Source organism: Gymnogyps californianus, chromosome 1, assembly GCF_018139145.2.
Source record: "Gymnogyps californianus isolate 813 chromosome 1, ASM1813914v2, whole genome shotgun sequence".
NCBI classification, from domain to species: Eukaryota; Metazoa; Chordata; class Aves; order Accipitriformes; family Cathartidae; genus Gymnogyps; species Gymnogyps californianus.
Window position 1 is genome coordinate 154,709,231 of NC_059471.1, and position 17,819 is coordinate 154,727,049.

The 17,819-nt window shown below is 38.1% G+C and overlaps 1 protein-coding gene across 2 annotated transcripts in view; it reads left to right on the forward strand.

Moving 5' to 3' along the window:
- Positions 1–17,819, forward strand: part of BRAF (B-Raf proto-oncogene, serine/threonine kinase) — an 81,013-nt gene that overhangs the window by 6,047 nt on the left and 57,147 nt on the right. For both annotated transcript variants that reach the window (XM_050893735.1, XM_050893744.1), the window contains exon 2: positions 10,573–10,674. In XM_050893735.1, the coding sequence (XP_050749692.1) occupies positions 10,573–10,674 (102 nt within the window). The remainder of the gene's footprint in view (positions 1–10,572; positions 10,675–17,819) is intronic.

Consider the following 17,819-nt stretch of genomic DNA (forward strand, 5'->3'; position numbering starts at 1 on the left):
TTTATTATTTATTTTAAGATCATCTTTGTCCCATGAAACTGCACTGGCCTTCATTTTTTATATTTGAATCAGAAATCTTGTTCAGCTGAGGCTTCCTTAGCTGGACTTGCCAGGTTTAGATCCTGACACGTTAGATCTTTATGGTCTAGAACTTCCTGTGCCAGGTTGTAACTTGCTCTCTCTGGATTGCTTCTGAGCGTACCTTTCACAGAAATACGATCACATGCAATAGTTTTGCCAGTGTGCCCGGGACGTGAAGGTCCTCTATGAGCTTCTTATATAGTAAGTACACTTTTCCAACAGCTTTGACCACGTGAGACTTCTAGGTACAGTATTTAGTTTTTTGAGGTGTGAGTTGGTTTTCGTAGTTTTCAACTGTTCACACGTATGTGTGTGTGAACACAGCTACTTTCTCATAGCTAGTGCAGGATACAGAAGTCAGTATGCAATATACGTGTTTCTTTGCTTCAGCTTTTTTATTCCAGTCGCTCTTGAGCTTTTTGGGCGTACAATGGAATCCTCCTGATCTTCCCTCCTGCACACAGCTTCTTTCCAAAATGATGAAATACGTATTTATGCAACTGATGTCCTCTTCTGTGGCCAGTGCTAAAGTTAAACAAGGCTGCTTGATGCAGAAGTACATGCCTTCTCTTCTTTTTTTCCTGTTTAAACTCCTTGCTGCAAGTGTTTGGCTTGTTACTCCACCTTTTTAGCATTTGTGTGTTTTGAAGGAGTGGCAACAGTGCCTTTATTCTGTTTCTGATGACATTTTATGAATGTGGACACTAGCGAAAAAGGGTGAGACAGGAATAGGTCTAATTTTTAACCATTCCCATTGTCCGAAGGTGCTGTCAGTTCAGGCAGGAGTTTTCAGGGAACAGTGCTGCCACCTATCATCCCACCATGACACTCCCCAACCAACGTGGGGACATTAAAGATCAGAAAACAGAACCTATGCTTTTTTCAAAATGGAACTTGTTGTGCAGTGCAGGTATAGTGCTCGGTATCAAATTCTCCACGCTATCAACGTTGAATTCAGGAGATCATAGGAGTGTGTTTGGGCACTGAAGAAAGCTTTTATTTTTCTAAGGTTTTGATCAAGTGAAATATTTTTGTGAGTTCTCCAAGTATATCTGCACAAAATTTAGTATGAAGAGGCAATTCAAGTTCTACATGAAGGGTACCAACTTTCTTCAAAATCTTTCTTCTAGGAGGCAAGCAAGTAAGGTTGTTAATGAACAAAATGTACTTACTGTTTAAAAACGTGTTGCGTAACTAAGTGGCTGGGAAATTTTTTTTACCGCAAAAAGGAGGGATACCAGCTCTAATATCTTCATCTGTTAAGTAGTGAGGCCCCTTAAACAGTATAGTCATTGGTAAAGCTGTTGTTAAATTCACTGATAAGTAGTAAATACTTTTCAAATGCAGTTACATTGTGTTCAGTCAACATTTTCTGACACTTGGAGCACAGACTTGATAACTCTTAATTTTTTTTTTAACTTTATTTCAGATAAAGGGATTGTTTTGAGGGTAGGCATTTCTGAAGTAGCGTGTCTAGTTTTTTTATCTCTAGTACTAGTTATTCACTAATGGTGTTTGAAAAGCACTATAAAATCAACATGAAATAAAATCATTATGACTTTAAGAAGTTGGTAGCATCTAAATGTTTGAAACTGGATGGTTGTATATTGGTGCTTCAGTCTTTGAACTGGTTTTGTAAATTTATTCATTAAATCTTAATAGGTCAAACATTCTAATTAGTTGTAAGTAATGTAGATTTAAATGTGAGTCTTTAGCATCATCTGAGGTAGCTTTCAGAAAGGATTTCATTAAGCATTCTCATAATTTTGCTAGAATACAATTTGTAAGTGCTCAAGTCTCTTGTGACATTTTTAAGCTTATGTACATTGTTGAAAATTGATGCAGCTTTTTCCAGTCTCTCGATTCAGTAGTTATGAGTTATAAGTCTTGCAGCAGGTTTTATGTACTAAATAGTTCTCCAGTTTGATCAGCTGAAGTTTGACTGAGTCAAAGGAAAATACCTTTTTCAGCAGGGTTTTTTTTCAGTTTTCTAAACTAGATGATTGTTTTCAACATCCTTCCATGGTAGCTGTTGTATCTTGGTTTGGATTTTTTTTTAAACTCTCCTAACTGTACAATGAGTGGCAAGGAGCCAGATCTGCCTTTTAAATTATTTCATTTTTCATGTTGGTACTAGGGTTACTAAGGCAGCATGGTCTGCTGAGTAGAACATAGAATGCCATTTAGGAGAATGTGGTTTCTGTGGCAGTTTTATTTGTGACTGTTTTCTGTGATTGGGAGCAAATTACTTGTTTTTTACAAATAATTAAAAAAACCAACATTTGCTCTGTTTCACGTTTTGAGACCTGTTTGTGATAAAAATGGGATACCTTAGTTACTTTATTGGATCACAGATATTTCTGAACAAACAGAATGTATTTATACTTGACTAACAATTCCAGCTGTCTCTTACATTTTCTAACCGGTTGGTGGAAAACACATGTACAGTGTAGTAATAGTTTAGTGGTGGAATATTGCAAAGTGTATAACAAATTATTTTATGGATTGAGAACATGAACTTTTAAATAGGTGCTGATTATCTTTTCTGGGTAGTCTAATTAATTGTGTGCTCTGGCAAGGAGAGAGCAGAATAAGTTCTGTAGTTCAGCCGAGACTGAGTTTATTTGTTTTGTCATTTTAATTAATGTGTCCCAAGCTGTGTAAGAGCTCTGCTCAACTAGCATTTCCTTCTTATAGGCAATTATTGTAATTAGCTGGTTGGCTGCTTGCTTTCCATCACAAATATGACTTGTCTCCAGCTTAAGGTGTGCAGAGAAATAGTCTGGTGTATGCATGATAGGGTTTTTTTTTAAATTTCACTGCTGTATGGATTTAACACATTGAGAGTCTGTGGTAGATACCTCTCTAAAGCAAAATTGTATTCTTAAATAAGTTAGGAAATCTGGATAGGTTTTTTTTCCTCTTTTTTTTTTTTTTTTTTAAACCTGTGACAGTCTAGGGAGAAGTTGTAAAATTCATTGTATTTACATTTATGAATTTAACGAGAACTTGATCTGTGCATGAACCTCATGACTACTGAATTAGTACCAAAGTGAATAAAAGAGACTAGTAGTAATGCAACACAAAAGCCTTGAGGAATGTGGAATTAAAGATTTAGTTAGATCAAAGAAAGCTGTGCAACTGGTGGTTAATGATTTAAATGAAGGCTACAGACACCTCTTATTTTTCACACTCTGCTGTTCTACTGTGGTAGAAAACATTTGTCAACTTTCCTTTTTATAGTGCTTGGAGGCAAATTCTACTTAGCAGCAAGCAGCAAAGATGGCAGGTGATGGAAAAAGTGGGGGAATGAAAGAGAATTGAAACTTAAACAGGAAGGCTGCTGCTTCATGGTAGCCTGAATCCATATAACTCTGGGCTATAGAGAGGAAAGGTGACTTTTTGCACCACCTCAGGTGGTCACTGGGTCCTTTGCCAAGCTGTTTCAGCACACTAGACTGGCAGAAAACTAACCTTGGCAAAGAGAACAATTTTCCGCTTGTTTAGCATACTGAAATGGTTCAGCCAAAGGTTTAAGTTCTGGAGAAAGAGTAAGGAAGGGAGCAGGGGTAAATAGCCCTGGACGATACGATAATTGCACCCACCTTCTAGGTTGGTGTAAGCTGCAAAGCAGCCACTGCCTAAGGCTCTTGGTGACTTGGTTCTTATAGAGAAACTGCTTGGTTATGTTACAAGGGTAGACTTTATTGAGCTTTATCCTTTACAATTTATCATTGTATTTAAAAAAATATTTTTAAACACTTATAAGAAGTAAGGAACATTTGAAGTCTGAATTCCTTTTGTTAAAGAGGAGGCAACTTAAGAGGCAAAGGTCTGACAGACTGAAAGGCTATTTATTCTGCTTTAAGAGTAGAGCTGAATGATGAGCAATTCAATTTGCATTTAGAATTAAACAAAGGAAAAGACATAGATTACTCTCAGCTGCAACTGATGGTTTGCAAATAAATGAGAGATGCAAGAATATTAAGTAAAAACTAAGTGTTAGTAATACCGGGATTTTGTGTGGTGGAAGTCCTCTGGTAAAGAAAGCAAGTCTTTATTGAATGTGTTTGTCTTAGAATTGCAGAGTTAGTCTTCCACTTCTTTTTTCCATAGAGTTTCTGCTGCAGACTCCTCAAAGATGATACTCTGATACTTGAGTGTTAACTTGGTCAGATGTTTCCTAGTCTTTTTGGAGTGGGAAAGTTGTTGTTGGGTGTTTGGTTTTGGTGGGGTTTTTTGCTTAATGGGAACAGTGTCACAACAGACACAGTTGAAAACCTGCATTACTGGTTACGGGGGGTTAAGAATTGGCCTTTCCTTCCTAAAAAATGTTACCTGTTAAATGGAAAATAGTTTTCATCTTGAAGCCTTTTTAATATTTTACTAACTGCTGTGCTTACAGCAGATGCCTGCTGATCACATTTCTGTATTAGCTGACCTAGATATGATCCTAGTCATCAGAGAGGATGGTACAAAAAATGTTGTGCCTCTTCTTGAGGATTTTCCTTCTTGAACGTACTATTATACATCTTCACCAAGGCTATTCTTCATCAGTCTAGAAAGATATGTTCATAGACTTTTGTGGAAAAAGAGATACCGGATCCTTTTTCTCTTGGCTACAGTAACTTCTGTAGATATTGTTGTCTGTAACCTATTTACTATTCTGTGATTGTAAATTTTACTGGACTCATTCTGAACTGTCTAGCTAGCCAACAATGAAAATACATTGTTAAAGTTCATATCTCAGACATTGTAAAGGAGCTGCGATGAAAATGATTCATGGACATTAATAAAAAGTTGCGGAAGATAAACTGGGAAAGGCAGCCTCGATGCTGATGTTCATGTCACTTGTGTAAACTCTTATTTGAAACCCATTGCAAGCTGGTTTTCAATTCAGTAAAGTTTTTCAGCTGTTAGTATTTTCCATACTTGTTTAATAAAAAATTTAACTACACTGTTGAAAATGTGATAAGCATGAAGAGCCAGCAGAGAGTAGGAAAAATGCAAAAATTAACACAGTGGTTGTGCAAGTTGAGAGAAGCTTCCACTGAGAGATGGAGAAGAGCTAGAGCCTGAAGTATAGGAAGAAGGAAAGGACTATCCTTCTCGCTGTATGTGCATGCTCCAGCGGATGACTGCAGAAAATTAAAAGCAAGCTTTGTAAGAGGCAAGAAGAGGACTAGCACCATTCAACGTTGATGAGGGGGGGAAAGTATCTCAAGAAAAGATATAAAAATGTGAGGAAGAGGTAACAGTGATTTTCAGCAAAGAAACTGGAAAATGTAAACTCTGCATCTTGACATGCAAATGCTGAGGTGGGATGCTGAGTTAACCCCATTCATATGTCCTCTTGCCTCTCTTTCACTCTAACACTTCACTTTCAAGTTAGTTAAGACATTAGTTCAGCTAAGAACAATCTCGTACATGACAGCTTTCTAAAGCATTTTCTGACAAAGTGGATCCTAGCTCAGTGGACCAAACAATTGAATTGATTGTGTAAGAAAGAAGCCTCAAGGGACTGATTAGGATAGTATTGGATAGGTATTGATGATTTTGTCCTCCTTATAAAACAGTTTCCAAATCAAATGCTTAATTTTTATTTTTTTTTTTTAAATTACCTAGTTGGTTCTGTCAAAGTATTCTCTGTCATCACCAAGTGTGATAATCCAAATGCAGGACATACTGTGCCTGGACAAATAATGGCTTTTTTTTTTTTTGTACAGAATAATTTGAACTCTCAGGTGTCTTCTACCAAATGTGAATCATACAGCTTAGAGTTAGGATGTGCTGCAAGATTTGAGTACTAATGCCAGGTGCAAAAATTATAAAAGATGGTTTGCTTTGTGCTGTCTCAGGCAGTGCGCATTTTGACAAGCAGCAAAGGATGCAAAAATAACTTTGTGGCTTATAGCCTCTCATTTGTGGAGCCATAGTCTTCCCTGAATAGAATGGATTTAGGCTTCTACTGTATCTGACTTGCCTCTGGCTTGAAATAGGTCATCATCTTTATTACATTGCAAGGGAGTGCTTATTTGCAAAATTAATGCACAATTATCCACAATAGGCAGATACAAGTTGATATATTCCAGTGTATCTGGAGTGTTTCCAGTCTTCTGGCTGCCTGTGTCCATGTTAGCCTGCGTCAGCTTCCTTGTGTCAGCAGCACTAAAAGGAGAATCAAATCTAATCTCTTGTGATAGAGAATAACCTTAACCTAATGCTACCAGATAGGACAGAAAAATTTATTTGAGGCTTTTTTTGGAAAAATGATAAGGTTATCCAAGCTATAAAGGATTCATTACTTTTTCATGGAACTACAATGAAACAGTGTGTCTCAAATAACTGTGCTGCTTCCTGTGGGAAGGGACTGGACTTGCATGTGGACAGTACTAGGTGCATTGCAGATTTACTTCAGAATACATTAAGATTTCTAGCAACTGTCTCTTAGGCTGGCATCGATTTTTGTATTTCTGCAAGATATTTGGCAGTTGTGGTTTTATGGTTTCCTACAGGTGTGGAGTTTCATAAGCGTAATGGAGTACTTATAAGAGTAACAAAAAATAGGTCTGGTCTTTCTTAATGACCAGAAGGCTTCTGCAGTTTTCTTTTACTTCTAGACAAAGTGTGAATAAAGTGTGGATAAAGGGATTACAGTGAGATCTTGAGGAAGGAATGGTATTAGTGTGTATGCATTTAACTTAAAAAACTTGGTTTTATTCTGTTGTCTAGGAACAAGCTCTTTGATCCAGAACTGATTGCTAAAAGGATTCTATATTTCATGGTTTTGCTGTCTCTGTTATTAGGTAGTTCCTTGCCGCTGTCCTGGAATGTATGTGCTTATGGGGAATGAGACACTAAAATCCTAGGCAATTTTTGTACACTCAGGTTTTATTTGGACGGTTGAAAGAAACCAGTACCTCTGTGAGTGCTACTGAACTCGAGATTTAATTCTTAAGAGCCTAGTGTTTCAGGTTTTTTCCACAGAGATGATGGTGATACATCTTGGCTCAAAGTCTGTAAGGCTGGGCTGGTGCACATGATGCAAACTTAGCTGAGATGAGTTATCTGAACAAGCAAGTCTGCGAGGAGAAAAGACAGGCTGAAGTTGCTGGCTCTGCTGGCTGTGTAAGTCAACAGGTATGGTGTATTTTTTGAGGCGGAAGCTGTGGGTACTGTGGTGTGCAGAAGCAGAAATTTTCGAGTCGCATGAGGTCACTTGCACAGAGCACCAGTTCTGAATTCCAGTTAGGAAAAGGCTTGAGTTCCTTCAATTGAATTGAAGTAGTCATAGATCCTGCATAGTAGGATGTAATATACTTGCACAGGGGTTAATTCTCAAGGAGCTAGCTAGTTAAGGGTTGCTCTGAACCACAAAAAACTGTGTATAAGCATATTCACTGATATGGGAAGGCAGAAGGTAAGTTTTCTATAAGTAAAAATAAGTAGAAGTTGCCACTTCAAGGGGAATTGTGGAACTTGGAAATTTGCCATGGCATATGTGTTCTTGTGCATACTTGATTAGGGATAGAATATGCTAGTCAATACTAGATCTGTGAAAGTTTTTTCAGCTTGTCAGAAGACTTTTGATGAATATGGCACACAAAATAGGTTTTCCATTTCTGTGAGCAACAAGTAATGATTAGTTGCTATGGTTGACTTTGATAAATTTCCTTCTGCCTTCAGCGTACTTTTAACTGTGTGAATAGCCTTTCTAAGATGATCGAAATCCATATTAAGTTTGCCTGTAAGATTCACTTGTGGAAGGGCTCTTGGTTTAGTGCACGGATGTATAGTAGGTAATTCAGGGCACCGTTTTCAACTCCTCTGAGCAATGTTGTCTTCCATTAGACTTTAATTTCTGCTTCTTCAGGTGAAGACATTTTTACCATAGCCTGGCAGCTGGCAGTAAGTTTGAATTTTTTTTTTATTTTCTTCATTAGTCACTGAGTTTTTGCTCTTGTCATATTAGCTTAGCAGGAAGACTTCTGCCCTTGTTAGAGGCTGTTTGATTCTCTTGCCAACACCTCCTAAATAACATGCTTCCGTTGTGCGTATTGAGTTGCTCAGTTATATTTGTTATTCTGTATCTTTATTGTAAGAGAAGAGAGAAGCAAGGTTGTGGTTATGGGCACAAAATACAAAATAACATATGAGCAAGGAAGTTATTCATTATCAATCTTCAAAAAAAGTATTTGGAAACTCATCTGACAGGCATTCATTCTACTCGGCACTTGTGAGGCCACACCTGCAGTGCTGGGTCCAGTTCTGGGCTCCCCAGTACAAGAGAGACATGGCTATACTGGAGAGAGTCCCGTGAAGGGCCACAGAGATGATTAAGGGTTGGTGACAATGGGCACAAACTGAAACACAGGAGGTTCCCTCTGAACATCAGGAAACACTTTTTTAATGTGAGGGCGACTGAGCACTGGCACAGGTTGCCCAGAGAGGCTGTGGAGTCTCCATCCTTGGAGATGCTCAGAAGCCATCTGGACATGGTCCTGGGCAACCTGCTTGAGGAGGGGGTTGGACCAGATGACCTCCAGACGTCCCTTCCAACCTCAACCCTTTTGCGATTCTGGGTTGCTTTGTCAGTGAAGCATTTTCCCTCCCCACCTTCCCCATTGCCAGGCATTTAAGTATAGTAAATTGTTGATATTGATTCTGGTACAGTACATGTTGAGGAAAACTTTTGGCGGGTAAAATTGCCAGAATGACCAAATAATAGAAGTTGCGTTAAGTACTAATGAAACCTGTTTCTGAAGGTAGTCCTGAGATGATTCCTTAGTTTGCCAGGAATTTTCTGCATACATAGCCAGGTTAACAGCATGTTACTAGTAACACAGTAACTAAACATCCTAAACTCTTACATTGACCAGGTTAATTGAAATAGCGTTGATTCAAGCTTGTTGTTTTCGCCAAGCATACAACTAGCCCTTGCCATCTTGGGAAAAACTAGCAAAATACAGAAATCTTTCTCTTTGCTGCTGGTTGGCAGTCCTAGCTTCAATGTGATAAATCGATTGCAAGTTGAGAAGCAAGCTGACTTCCACAGTTGCCTCAAGGGAATTTCCATACAGAATACTTGAATAGCACACTCTTTGTTTGGTGTCCCCCCACTCCCCTCACTCTTCATAATTTGGGTTGCTTGTTGCTGAGCAAACTATTTTTGCTTGACTGTAGCTTCTTGATGAAATCTTTATTCTGGTATCTGTTCTAAAACTTGGGCTAGAAGTGAATCAATTATTAGTTTACTTTAGGAAATTGCTGGCAAATAACTGATGTCTAGAATTAGAAGGGGTAAATAAGGTGGTGTGCAAAATGTGAGTTCTGTATTTTAGAGTTTGTTTCTTTGTGAACATCTCAAGTTAAATAGTAAAACTTGTTTTCATCGAACTTGGATTGGATCCTATTATTGGTGCCTACTTTAGAATACGAAGTTATTTGCATCTTTGTTTTAAAGAGGTAGGTTGTCACAATTTGTAAATCCAGACCTGGTCTTGAGGCTGTATATATTATAATCTGTGAAGTAGAAGATAGTTAAACTGAAAAAGATAACAGGAATCTTTAAAATCCCTTTGGAAGAAGCACTGTTTATATGATCTTCATTTCTTCCATCCTGGGTCTAATAACTCTGACGTAATAATTTTTTTCTGATAAATAGTCTGAGTAACAGTACCTATGAAGAAGACATTCTCCTCTCTTCCTCCCTCTTCCCCTGCTATAAATTTCTGACTTTGATTGGACTGAAGTAGCTTCTTAAATTAGTATAGCATTATTGCTTTAAAAGTTTGGGTTTGTGCTTTGCTGCCTTTTTAGGTGTAAATTAGGATTTGTAATACCGTTCACCTACAATAGTCTTAAAGTCCTAAAATTAACTCTTTCAAGATGTTGTGAAGAATGAGTAACAACCTGAGTTGTTTCATAGATCAGTGCCATAAGTTCTCTCTGTGCACTAGAGGTCAATGTCTTTTTCAGATCATGTCCAAGGTCTGTAAGAAAACTTGCAGGGTAGACTGAGTATAGAAGTCAGGGTATAGACTTTAAGATCAAGGCATCCTATTCCCATGCAAATACAACACTAGGTCTAGGTTTTGTGAATGTTGTTTACACAGTTTACTTGAGGTTTGATAGAAGAACTCCTTCTCTAAATGTTGTAATACTGTAGAAATTGGGTTGCAAAGTCTTGCAAGGAAAATACGTAATATGATTTTGATAAACATGAAGAATAAACCATTCTTAAAAGTTGTTTATTCAAAGATTCCTGAATTTTAAAACCAAATTTAATTTGCTTCTGTTTATCTCAGAAGCAAGCTGGGTATCACTGACAGTGGATGAACGAGATAGCTTTGTGCACTCTTTTACTGATAATTAAAATACTTTCATTATGGACTTCTGTTATTAAATATCAAGAAAATGTACTTTTTTTTGTTTTAGGACAGATTCTCTAGGCTCCTTTTGATTATAAAAACTTTTAATTTTCTGTTTTAGGTGTGGAATATCAAACAGATGATTAAATTAACACAAGAACATATAGAGGCACTGCTAGACAAATTCGGAGGAGAGCATAACCCACCATCGATATATTTAGAGGTAAGTTTACATTCAGATGAATGTGGTTAGATTAATGGTGTGTTACCTTAATCTTATATGAAGCATCTTATGTTAAAACTGAGAAAACCTGTAGTAAAAGAAAATATTCTCCTTGTGTATTAAAAACTTAACTCTTTCCCTGGAGATAGAAAGGAACTGTATGGGATTCCTGATATGCATCAGTAGGGGAAGATCAGTGGCATGGTCTAATAGTTACATTGGTGCAGTTGAAATGTAAAGCATCCTTGTTAGGTGTGGAGTGGGGGGAAGACTGCGTGTGCATAATAGAAAAAGGCATGCTCTGTTGTTAAAAGCAAATGTATACTCAGAAACATGAAAGCATCTTATAAGACTAACATTGCCTTTAAAGCAGTTGACTTCACTTTTTCTCTTTGAAAAATAATCGTGTAGAATCCAAAAAATTATATTAGTGGAAGGGAACTTCTTAAAGAAATACATAAAATGGTAGAGTGGAGCAATATTTTTAAGCTGTGTTTAATTTGTAAACTAACTACAAATTAAATTTCTGTATTCTTTCATCACCCCAGATTCATAAAGTTGCATTGATGTAGGACCATTAAGAGCATAAAAAAGGACTGCCTGCATAAGTTACATCTATTAGGAATTGAATGGGTATCACTTGCTCCAAACCCTGCCCTTTTCTTGGTTCTCTCAAGTATTGAAATAACTGGAGGTCAACCAGATTTCTTTTGTAGTCTTTTTAATTGTAATTGCTGCCTAAAGGCACTGGGTAATTAAAAATAAAGATCTCATTATTTGAGGTACTTCTAGCTTTTATCTTAATATGTCAGAGCAGGGCACTAGCTTGATTATACAAATGTTGACATAATGTCCTTAACAGTTAAGGTCCAATGAGGCCCTCTATAGTTGCTTTACTTATTGCTAATGTGAAATGGGAGTATTGAATGAGTGCTAATCACTATTTTAACCACTCAATGGTATATAAACACAACGCTGTTTTCACATGAACTGGTTCATTCCATATGTCTGGATTTAATATTGCCACATGTATGTTGGTTTCATTGGATTGTGTATCAAATTGCAATAATAATGGGCTTAATCTGTACTAAGTCTGGATTTCAGGTAGTGAAATTGTTAGTTCATTACAGCCATTTGTCACTTGCTTATATCTAAATTAAAACTGAGATCCCTACACTGGAAGCTTTTTGATTATTCTGTAGTTCACTGATGGGGAAGAGGGCATTTGCAGTCATAAATGTGTACTGGGAAATGATTATGATAGTGTAAAGAGTATGGTAAGTCTGAAATAGTTGGTGGCTACAAACCATGAAGCTTAAAGTAGACTTGCAAGTTCGATGGTTCCGTGTGCTGCTGAGATGAAACTGCAACTCTGGCTCATCAACATGGTAGGGAAGCCCTGCAAGATGGAGCAGGGTGTTACTCTGCTGCAGTGAGTTGTGCTGGATCATGAAGTGGATCTTGTGACAAGTAGTGCTGGTACTGGCTAGGGAGTAGTAAGCCATTGGGAGAAAGGTGGAAGTGACTGGGATTCTGCTTTTTCAGTTGAATTATCCCGTGAGACGGCGAGTCCTGTGAAAAGAGCCCACCGTCATTGAAATGAAAAGCCTTGCTTTTCCCAGCTCTTTGCTGTGTGGTTCCTCCGCTTCCTTTGTTCAGGTACTTGCAGTACCAGTAGTGGCTCAGCCACTTTCAACCACCAACCTGGAAGGAAAATATTCTGGTTTTGTTGGATTAGTTTGCCATTCAGTTAGTGGATGGAACTTGGTCATGGTGAAGTCCAGTGAGCCCCAAAGCTGTGATTAAGGTTAGGGAAGGGGAAGAGCTTGCAGCTGTGAGCCAAGAACCTAGAAAATGGGGTGAGAGGGGAGAGGAACTTTCTATTTGGATGGTCATTAGCTTAGATTAGGTCATCCTCAGATGGATTGATTGAAGTGAATAGGATTAAATGCTGCAAACCTGTCCTTTGTTTAGTGTGTAGATTTCCTGTGGTAGAACTAAAGTGTGAGGGAAAGAAAAAGAAGTAGTATACTACAGAGTACCTGATATAGTCAGAAGCAAGATTACTGTCTACCCTTGACTGTTCATTTCAACCCAGCAGCAGTTGTCTAGTGCATCCTTTCTGTGCCTTTCCCACCTTTTTGGCTGCTTTTGTCTTGGTCAAGAACGGGGGTTGCTTTCTATTGTCAGAATTTACTTGCAGCAATTTACCTGAATCTAATCTGTCACTGCTAGAGCTAATGTTTTGACTTTGTGTATTCCTCCACCTGTCAGAAAAAGGGCCAGAACAACCCTGGTTGCAACATGAAAGGACAAAGCTATATGTAAAAAGCTCTGAATGTAGTGTGATGAAGTGTGGAAGAACATGTTTGCTTCTAGGAAATGCAGAACTATGAACATACGGTAGTTTTGATATGAATAAAAAGAACAGGAGAGAATGTAGAATACATGTGGGTAGCTTAAGTGGTTCAATAGATAACTTGTCTGTCTGACATCTGTTAGAAGTATCAAACTCCCAATGTACAGAGCCACTGTGTGATATCGGGCCTGTTGCTCAAGTTCTCTACCTGGGCATCATTACTGACTTCTGTGCATGACCCCTCTTTCCCCCCAAGCTTTCACATCTAGGCAATGTCTAGGTCTTAATCCTGTAGTCTGTGTAGTATCTCCAAAGTACTTGAACAGGAAGGTGATGTAACTTATACTCTGTCCATCCTCGTCTGACTTTTATATTTTGATGGTTTTGCTGAAGTCTCATTTCAGGCTGTAAAGTGCAATATTGCCCTGCTTTTACCCAGAATCTGTATGGTTAATTTTGCTAGTCTGTTACTTGGACTGCATCACCCTTCTCTTTGTTTCCTTCCACTGCTCTGATCTCTTTGCATCTTCCATAAAATGTGAGTGACTCTTAAGGACTTCTGTAGGATGTGCTTGTTGATCATCTCTTGAGTGCTATCAGCAAGCATGTTGTCTGCTTCTCTTAGCAAAAGTTGGAATTAGCCAAACCTAATTGCTAGGTAAGTACCTGCAAATGAACACTTTTGCTTTCACCCGTATTGCCTTTCACTGTTGTAAACATCTAGTTTGTTATTGCAATGCTTTCTGCGAAACCAGGGCTTTTTGTATACCTATGAAAAGCTTGACAGCTATCCATCCATCTTCTGGTGTGTAGGGTTTCAGTACAATAGGATTTGTTTGGTTCTTCTGTACTCCTGTCTAGCTTCATATCCTTTGTTTCTTACGCATCTTACTAATTGCTCATGTTCACAGAACTTACGGCACCTCTTGCCCTGGCTCCTGGCCTGTGCTGGAGCTGCATCTGTAGACCTGTCACGTAAAGTTGTGGTTGAACCTGGCGACAAAAGTGCATTTCAATTAAAAGTGGAAAGGAAGGGGCTGAGGGAGCGGAAGCGCGCAAAGGAAAGCTGAAGAATTGAACAAGAAAACTAATTCTGAAAATTCAGCATTCAAAGGATGTAGTAGAATTATTTGTGCATTGAATATGAAACACACCTCATTTGAAAATAAAAAGGAATTTATGCCTTAGTTACAGTTGCTCAAGAAAATAGAAGCTAACAAGCTTTTTTTTCTGTGCTCATCTGAGAGTAAGAAGACAAGACGGGTTTTTTTGTGACAGACTTTTTTTTTAATTCTGGGGGGGTTCAATGTGTTTTACATCAAGAGAACTTTAAAACTGACAGCTATTGTCGCAGCCGTCATTTCAGGATTCATCAGTTGACTATGAAGGAGGAATGGATTTCTTGAAATACCAAAAATGATTGACGTGTGCTGTGTTGAATTCGGCATATATTTAATTATTCCTGCAAGAGGGGGTACTCGGATTCAGGGGTATCTCCCTGCCTTGATCCATCACTCCTCACTGGTGGTCTTAAAAAGGTGACTGTAGAGCATGGGGAGTAGGGCCTGCAAGCCTGGGCGGGCTCCTTTGTTTGCAGCTGCCTAGGAGTGGAAAGTGTAGGATGAAGCTGGAGGGCAGTGGGTAGCTTGTCTCTGTCCTCTCAGGGCAGGACAGTAGAGGCTGAGGAAAGAGACCAAAGCTGCAGAGAGACTTCTGAGTGTGTGTATAAGATACAGGGGTAGGAAACAAAATGAACAGAAGAAAGAAAAGAACGTTTGTCATTAACCACATAAATTTATTCTAATTGTTATAATTAGTAATAGCTTCGGGAATCCTATCAATGTTCTCTAGTATGATTACAAGAAAAACTTTTCTATTTGTTCCAGCTGGAAAAAATAATAAATGTAGTAAGCAATGGCTATATTTAAATCTAAAAATGGCTTATAGCTAAAATTCTTTCTTAGGTAATCCAAGTTCTTAACTTCTTCCATCCCCTATGTGTGAGCATGTATCTCAGATCTAACAGACTCCTGGAAATCACTGTCAAATATTTGAAATAACTGCTTGACTCAGTAGATGTAGAAATATCACTAATAACATTTTTCTTTTCTTCTGGAAAAGAGGCTGCAGGAGCTCCTTGGTAGGTTTTACCACACTTCTTGGAATCACTCTCTATCACAGCAGCTGAAAACATCAATGATTTTTGTCTTCCCACATAATTTCTTACTGCGTTATATCTGTCCTTGAAGTGCTGTTTCCCAAAATACGGAGTTTGTGATTCACTGTGGAAAAACCCTTTTCTTAAGGGTTTGTCTAAGCATTGTAAATATTGGAAATCTTTACTGCAAAGTAGTCTAATACTATGATATTGGGAAAAGCTGGGATTCAGTTAGCAAAAATGGTTAAAATATGCAGTTACATATTCTTCTATAATGGCCATCAAAATTAATTTTTTTTCTTTGTCTCTACCAACAAAGTACTGATGAAAAGAATAACCTAAGTTAGGGAAAGGAGAATAATGATCTGTGCATTTCAACTTAGCATTGGCAACAAATACTGTTTACAAACTGAAATGGGTCGTACAGATCCAAAAGCAGTCAGCTCAAACTTAGAAAGGAGAGATTGTGCTTAAATGACTTAATCAGATTTGTTAGCCCTTGTAGACTCTTAATGAGTGTTCAGGGAGGCCTTACCTATTTAAACTTCCAAAATGCATTGTGTGTCCTTCTTGCCTGGTAGTTATGTGTACAGTATTATCTACGAACACTTCATCTGTGAGAACTTAATTGAACAGTATTAGCCCATTTGCATGTAAATAGTTCTTCCTGTGGTGTGAAGTTGCATCCCGGACCTGTAGGTTACTTCAGTTAACAGTACAAGAGTAAGCTGCCTGCTTTTTTTTTATTCAGACTCCACACAAAATAAAACAGTATACAAATGCATAGATAGAATGATAGTGGTGTCAAAATAAGTTTTAAAACTCAGTCAGCTTTCTAGTATTGTCTTGAAAGAATCATCCTCTTTCCTACTCCTACTCTTGGAAGCAATTTAAAATGAGAATCATGGGGGTAGAGGTATGTTTGTCCCCAACTACTGTGATTTCCCCCCCCCCGCTTTCTCTTTTCCTGGGCTATTAAACGTATTTTATTCAGAGGCCTTGCTGTTGCCATTTTTGAGAGTTTGGCTGTTGAATTTCAGGAGAGTATTTCATTCCTTACTCCTGTAGATCTGAAGAATCCACACAGGAGGTCAAATTAATTAATTAAAGAAGATTACCTCTTTGCTGATCTAAACTATGTTTATTGCAACAACAGGCACATACAGTCTGAAACAGATCTTAGTGCTGAATCTCAGGTTGTTTCAGACTGTTTGTGGGATTCCAGGAAAATGCTACCTCTGGGTACAGGCACTGGGAAATGTGATGGTTCTCTGGGGAAAATCAGATTAATTTTTGCCAGGCTCCTAACAGACGCTGATCAAATATGTTGGACCAAAACTGGAGTGTCTAAAGTTAGACTAAGTACAGATTTAGGAGTCTTACTAAATGAAGAAATCGTGACGTACGTTACTGACTGTCTTCAGCTCCCATTTAACTTAGTGGGATTTGCATTTGATCAACAGCCTAAAAGGTCAGACACCTTTTAAATAGAAACACAATCTCAGTTTCAAAGACCAGGAAACTGTAGTTTAGGCTTTTAAGAGTCTTGCAATGTGTGGATATTATCTAAAATTGATTGAGGAAGGGAGAGAGAATGGTAAAACCAGTTGGTCTGCTTGAGTTTAGACTGGGTTTCTAACCAGATGTGGTAGGGGGCAGGGAGAAGGAGAAACCATATTTTGCTACTTGGTTTCATCCTAGATTAATTTTTAAAAAAAATATTTCACTTGTTGCTTTTCGTTTCCTTAGATGTTATTACTAGAATATATAGCCTGGCTATGGCCCAAGAAAGCAAATTTCAAATATAATATAAATAGTACATAATACAAAAATAGGCATATTTTTGAGAAAATCCCTTATCTTGTCAGCAGAATTCTGTTGGCACATCTGTGTAACATCATGCAAATTCTGTTGACTTCTGAGGTCAGTTTTTATATTGTCAGTAGGCTGCAACATTTAAGAAGTAACTTTAACTCTGCTGTTCCTGAGTGAGCAGCAGTTGTATTATGGCATGTATGTACATTGTATATAAACATGCCAACTTCTAATGCTTTAGATGGATTTGGCAGCTTACCAGGCCTTGATACATTTTACTTAGTTGAAGCCTCAGTTGAAGCCTCATATACACTGATATGCAATATAATTAAAATTAACTTTTTGTTCTATTTTAGATAGCCATAGAATTAAGTGTAGATTGACAAGATGTGCCAATTTGAATATAACAGCTTTTCAAATATATATTTTCCTTTAACTTTGTGAAATACTGTAAATTCACACTAAATTGGGAGCCCTGTAGCGATACAGCTGAGGATAATATATGTTATTAAAGACAGTCTATTTTTGGCAACTAATAAATAAGCTGGAAGAGTTGAAGAACAGAAGCCTCATGACAAGAAGCAGCACAACAACAAAGAAGAATGCAGCATCTTGCACCTGGGACAAGGTGGCTGCCCATCGGTGCGGGCAGGCAGCTATCTGGGTGGCAGCTATCTGGGTAGCAGCTCTGCAGGAAAAGTACCGGGGAGTGCTGGCGAGCCACAAGCTGAGCTGTCAGTAACCCACCGTCACGGTAACAGCAGCACACTGCAGACTGGGCTGCGTTAGCAAGCACGTAGCCAGCATGAAGAG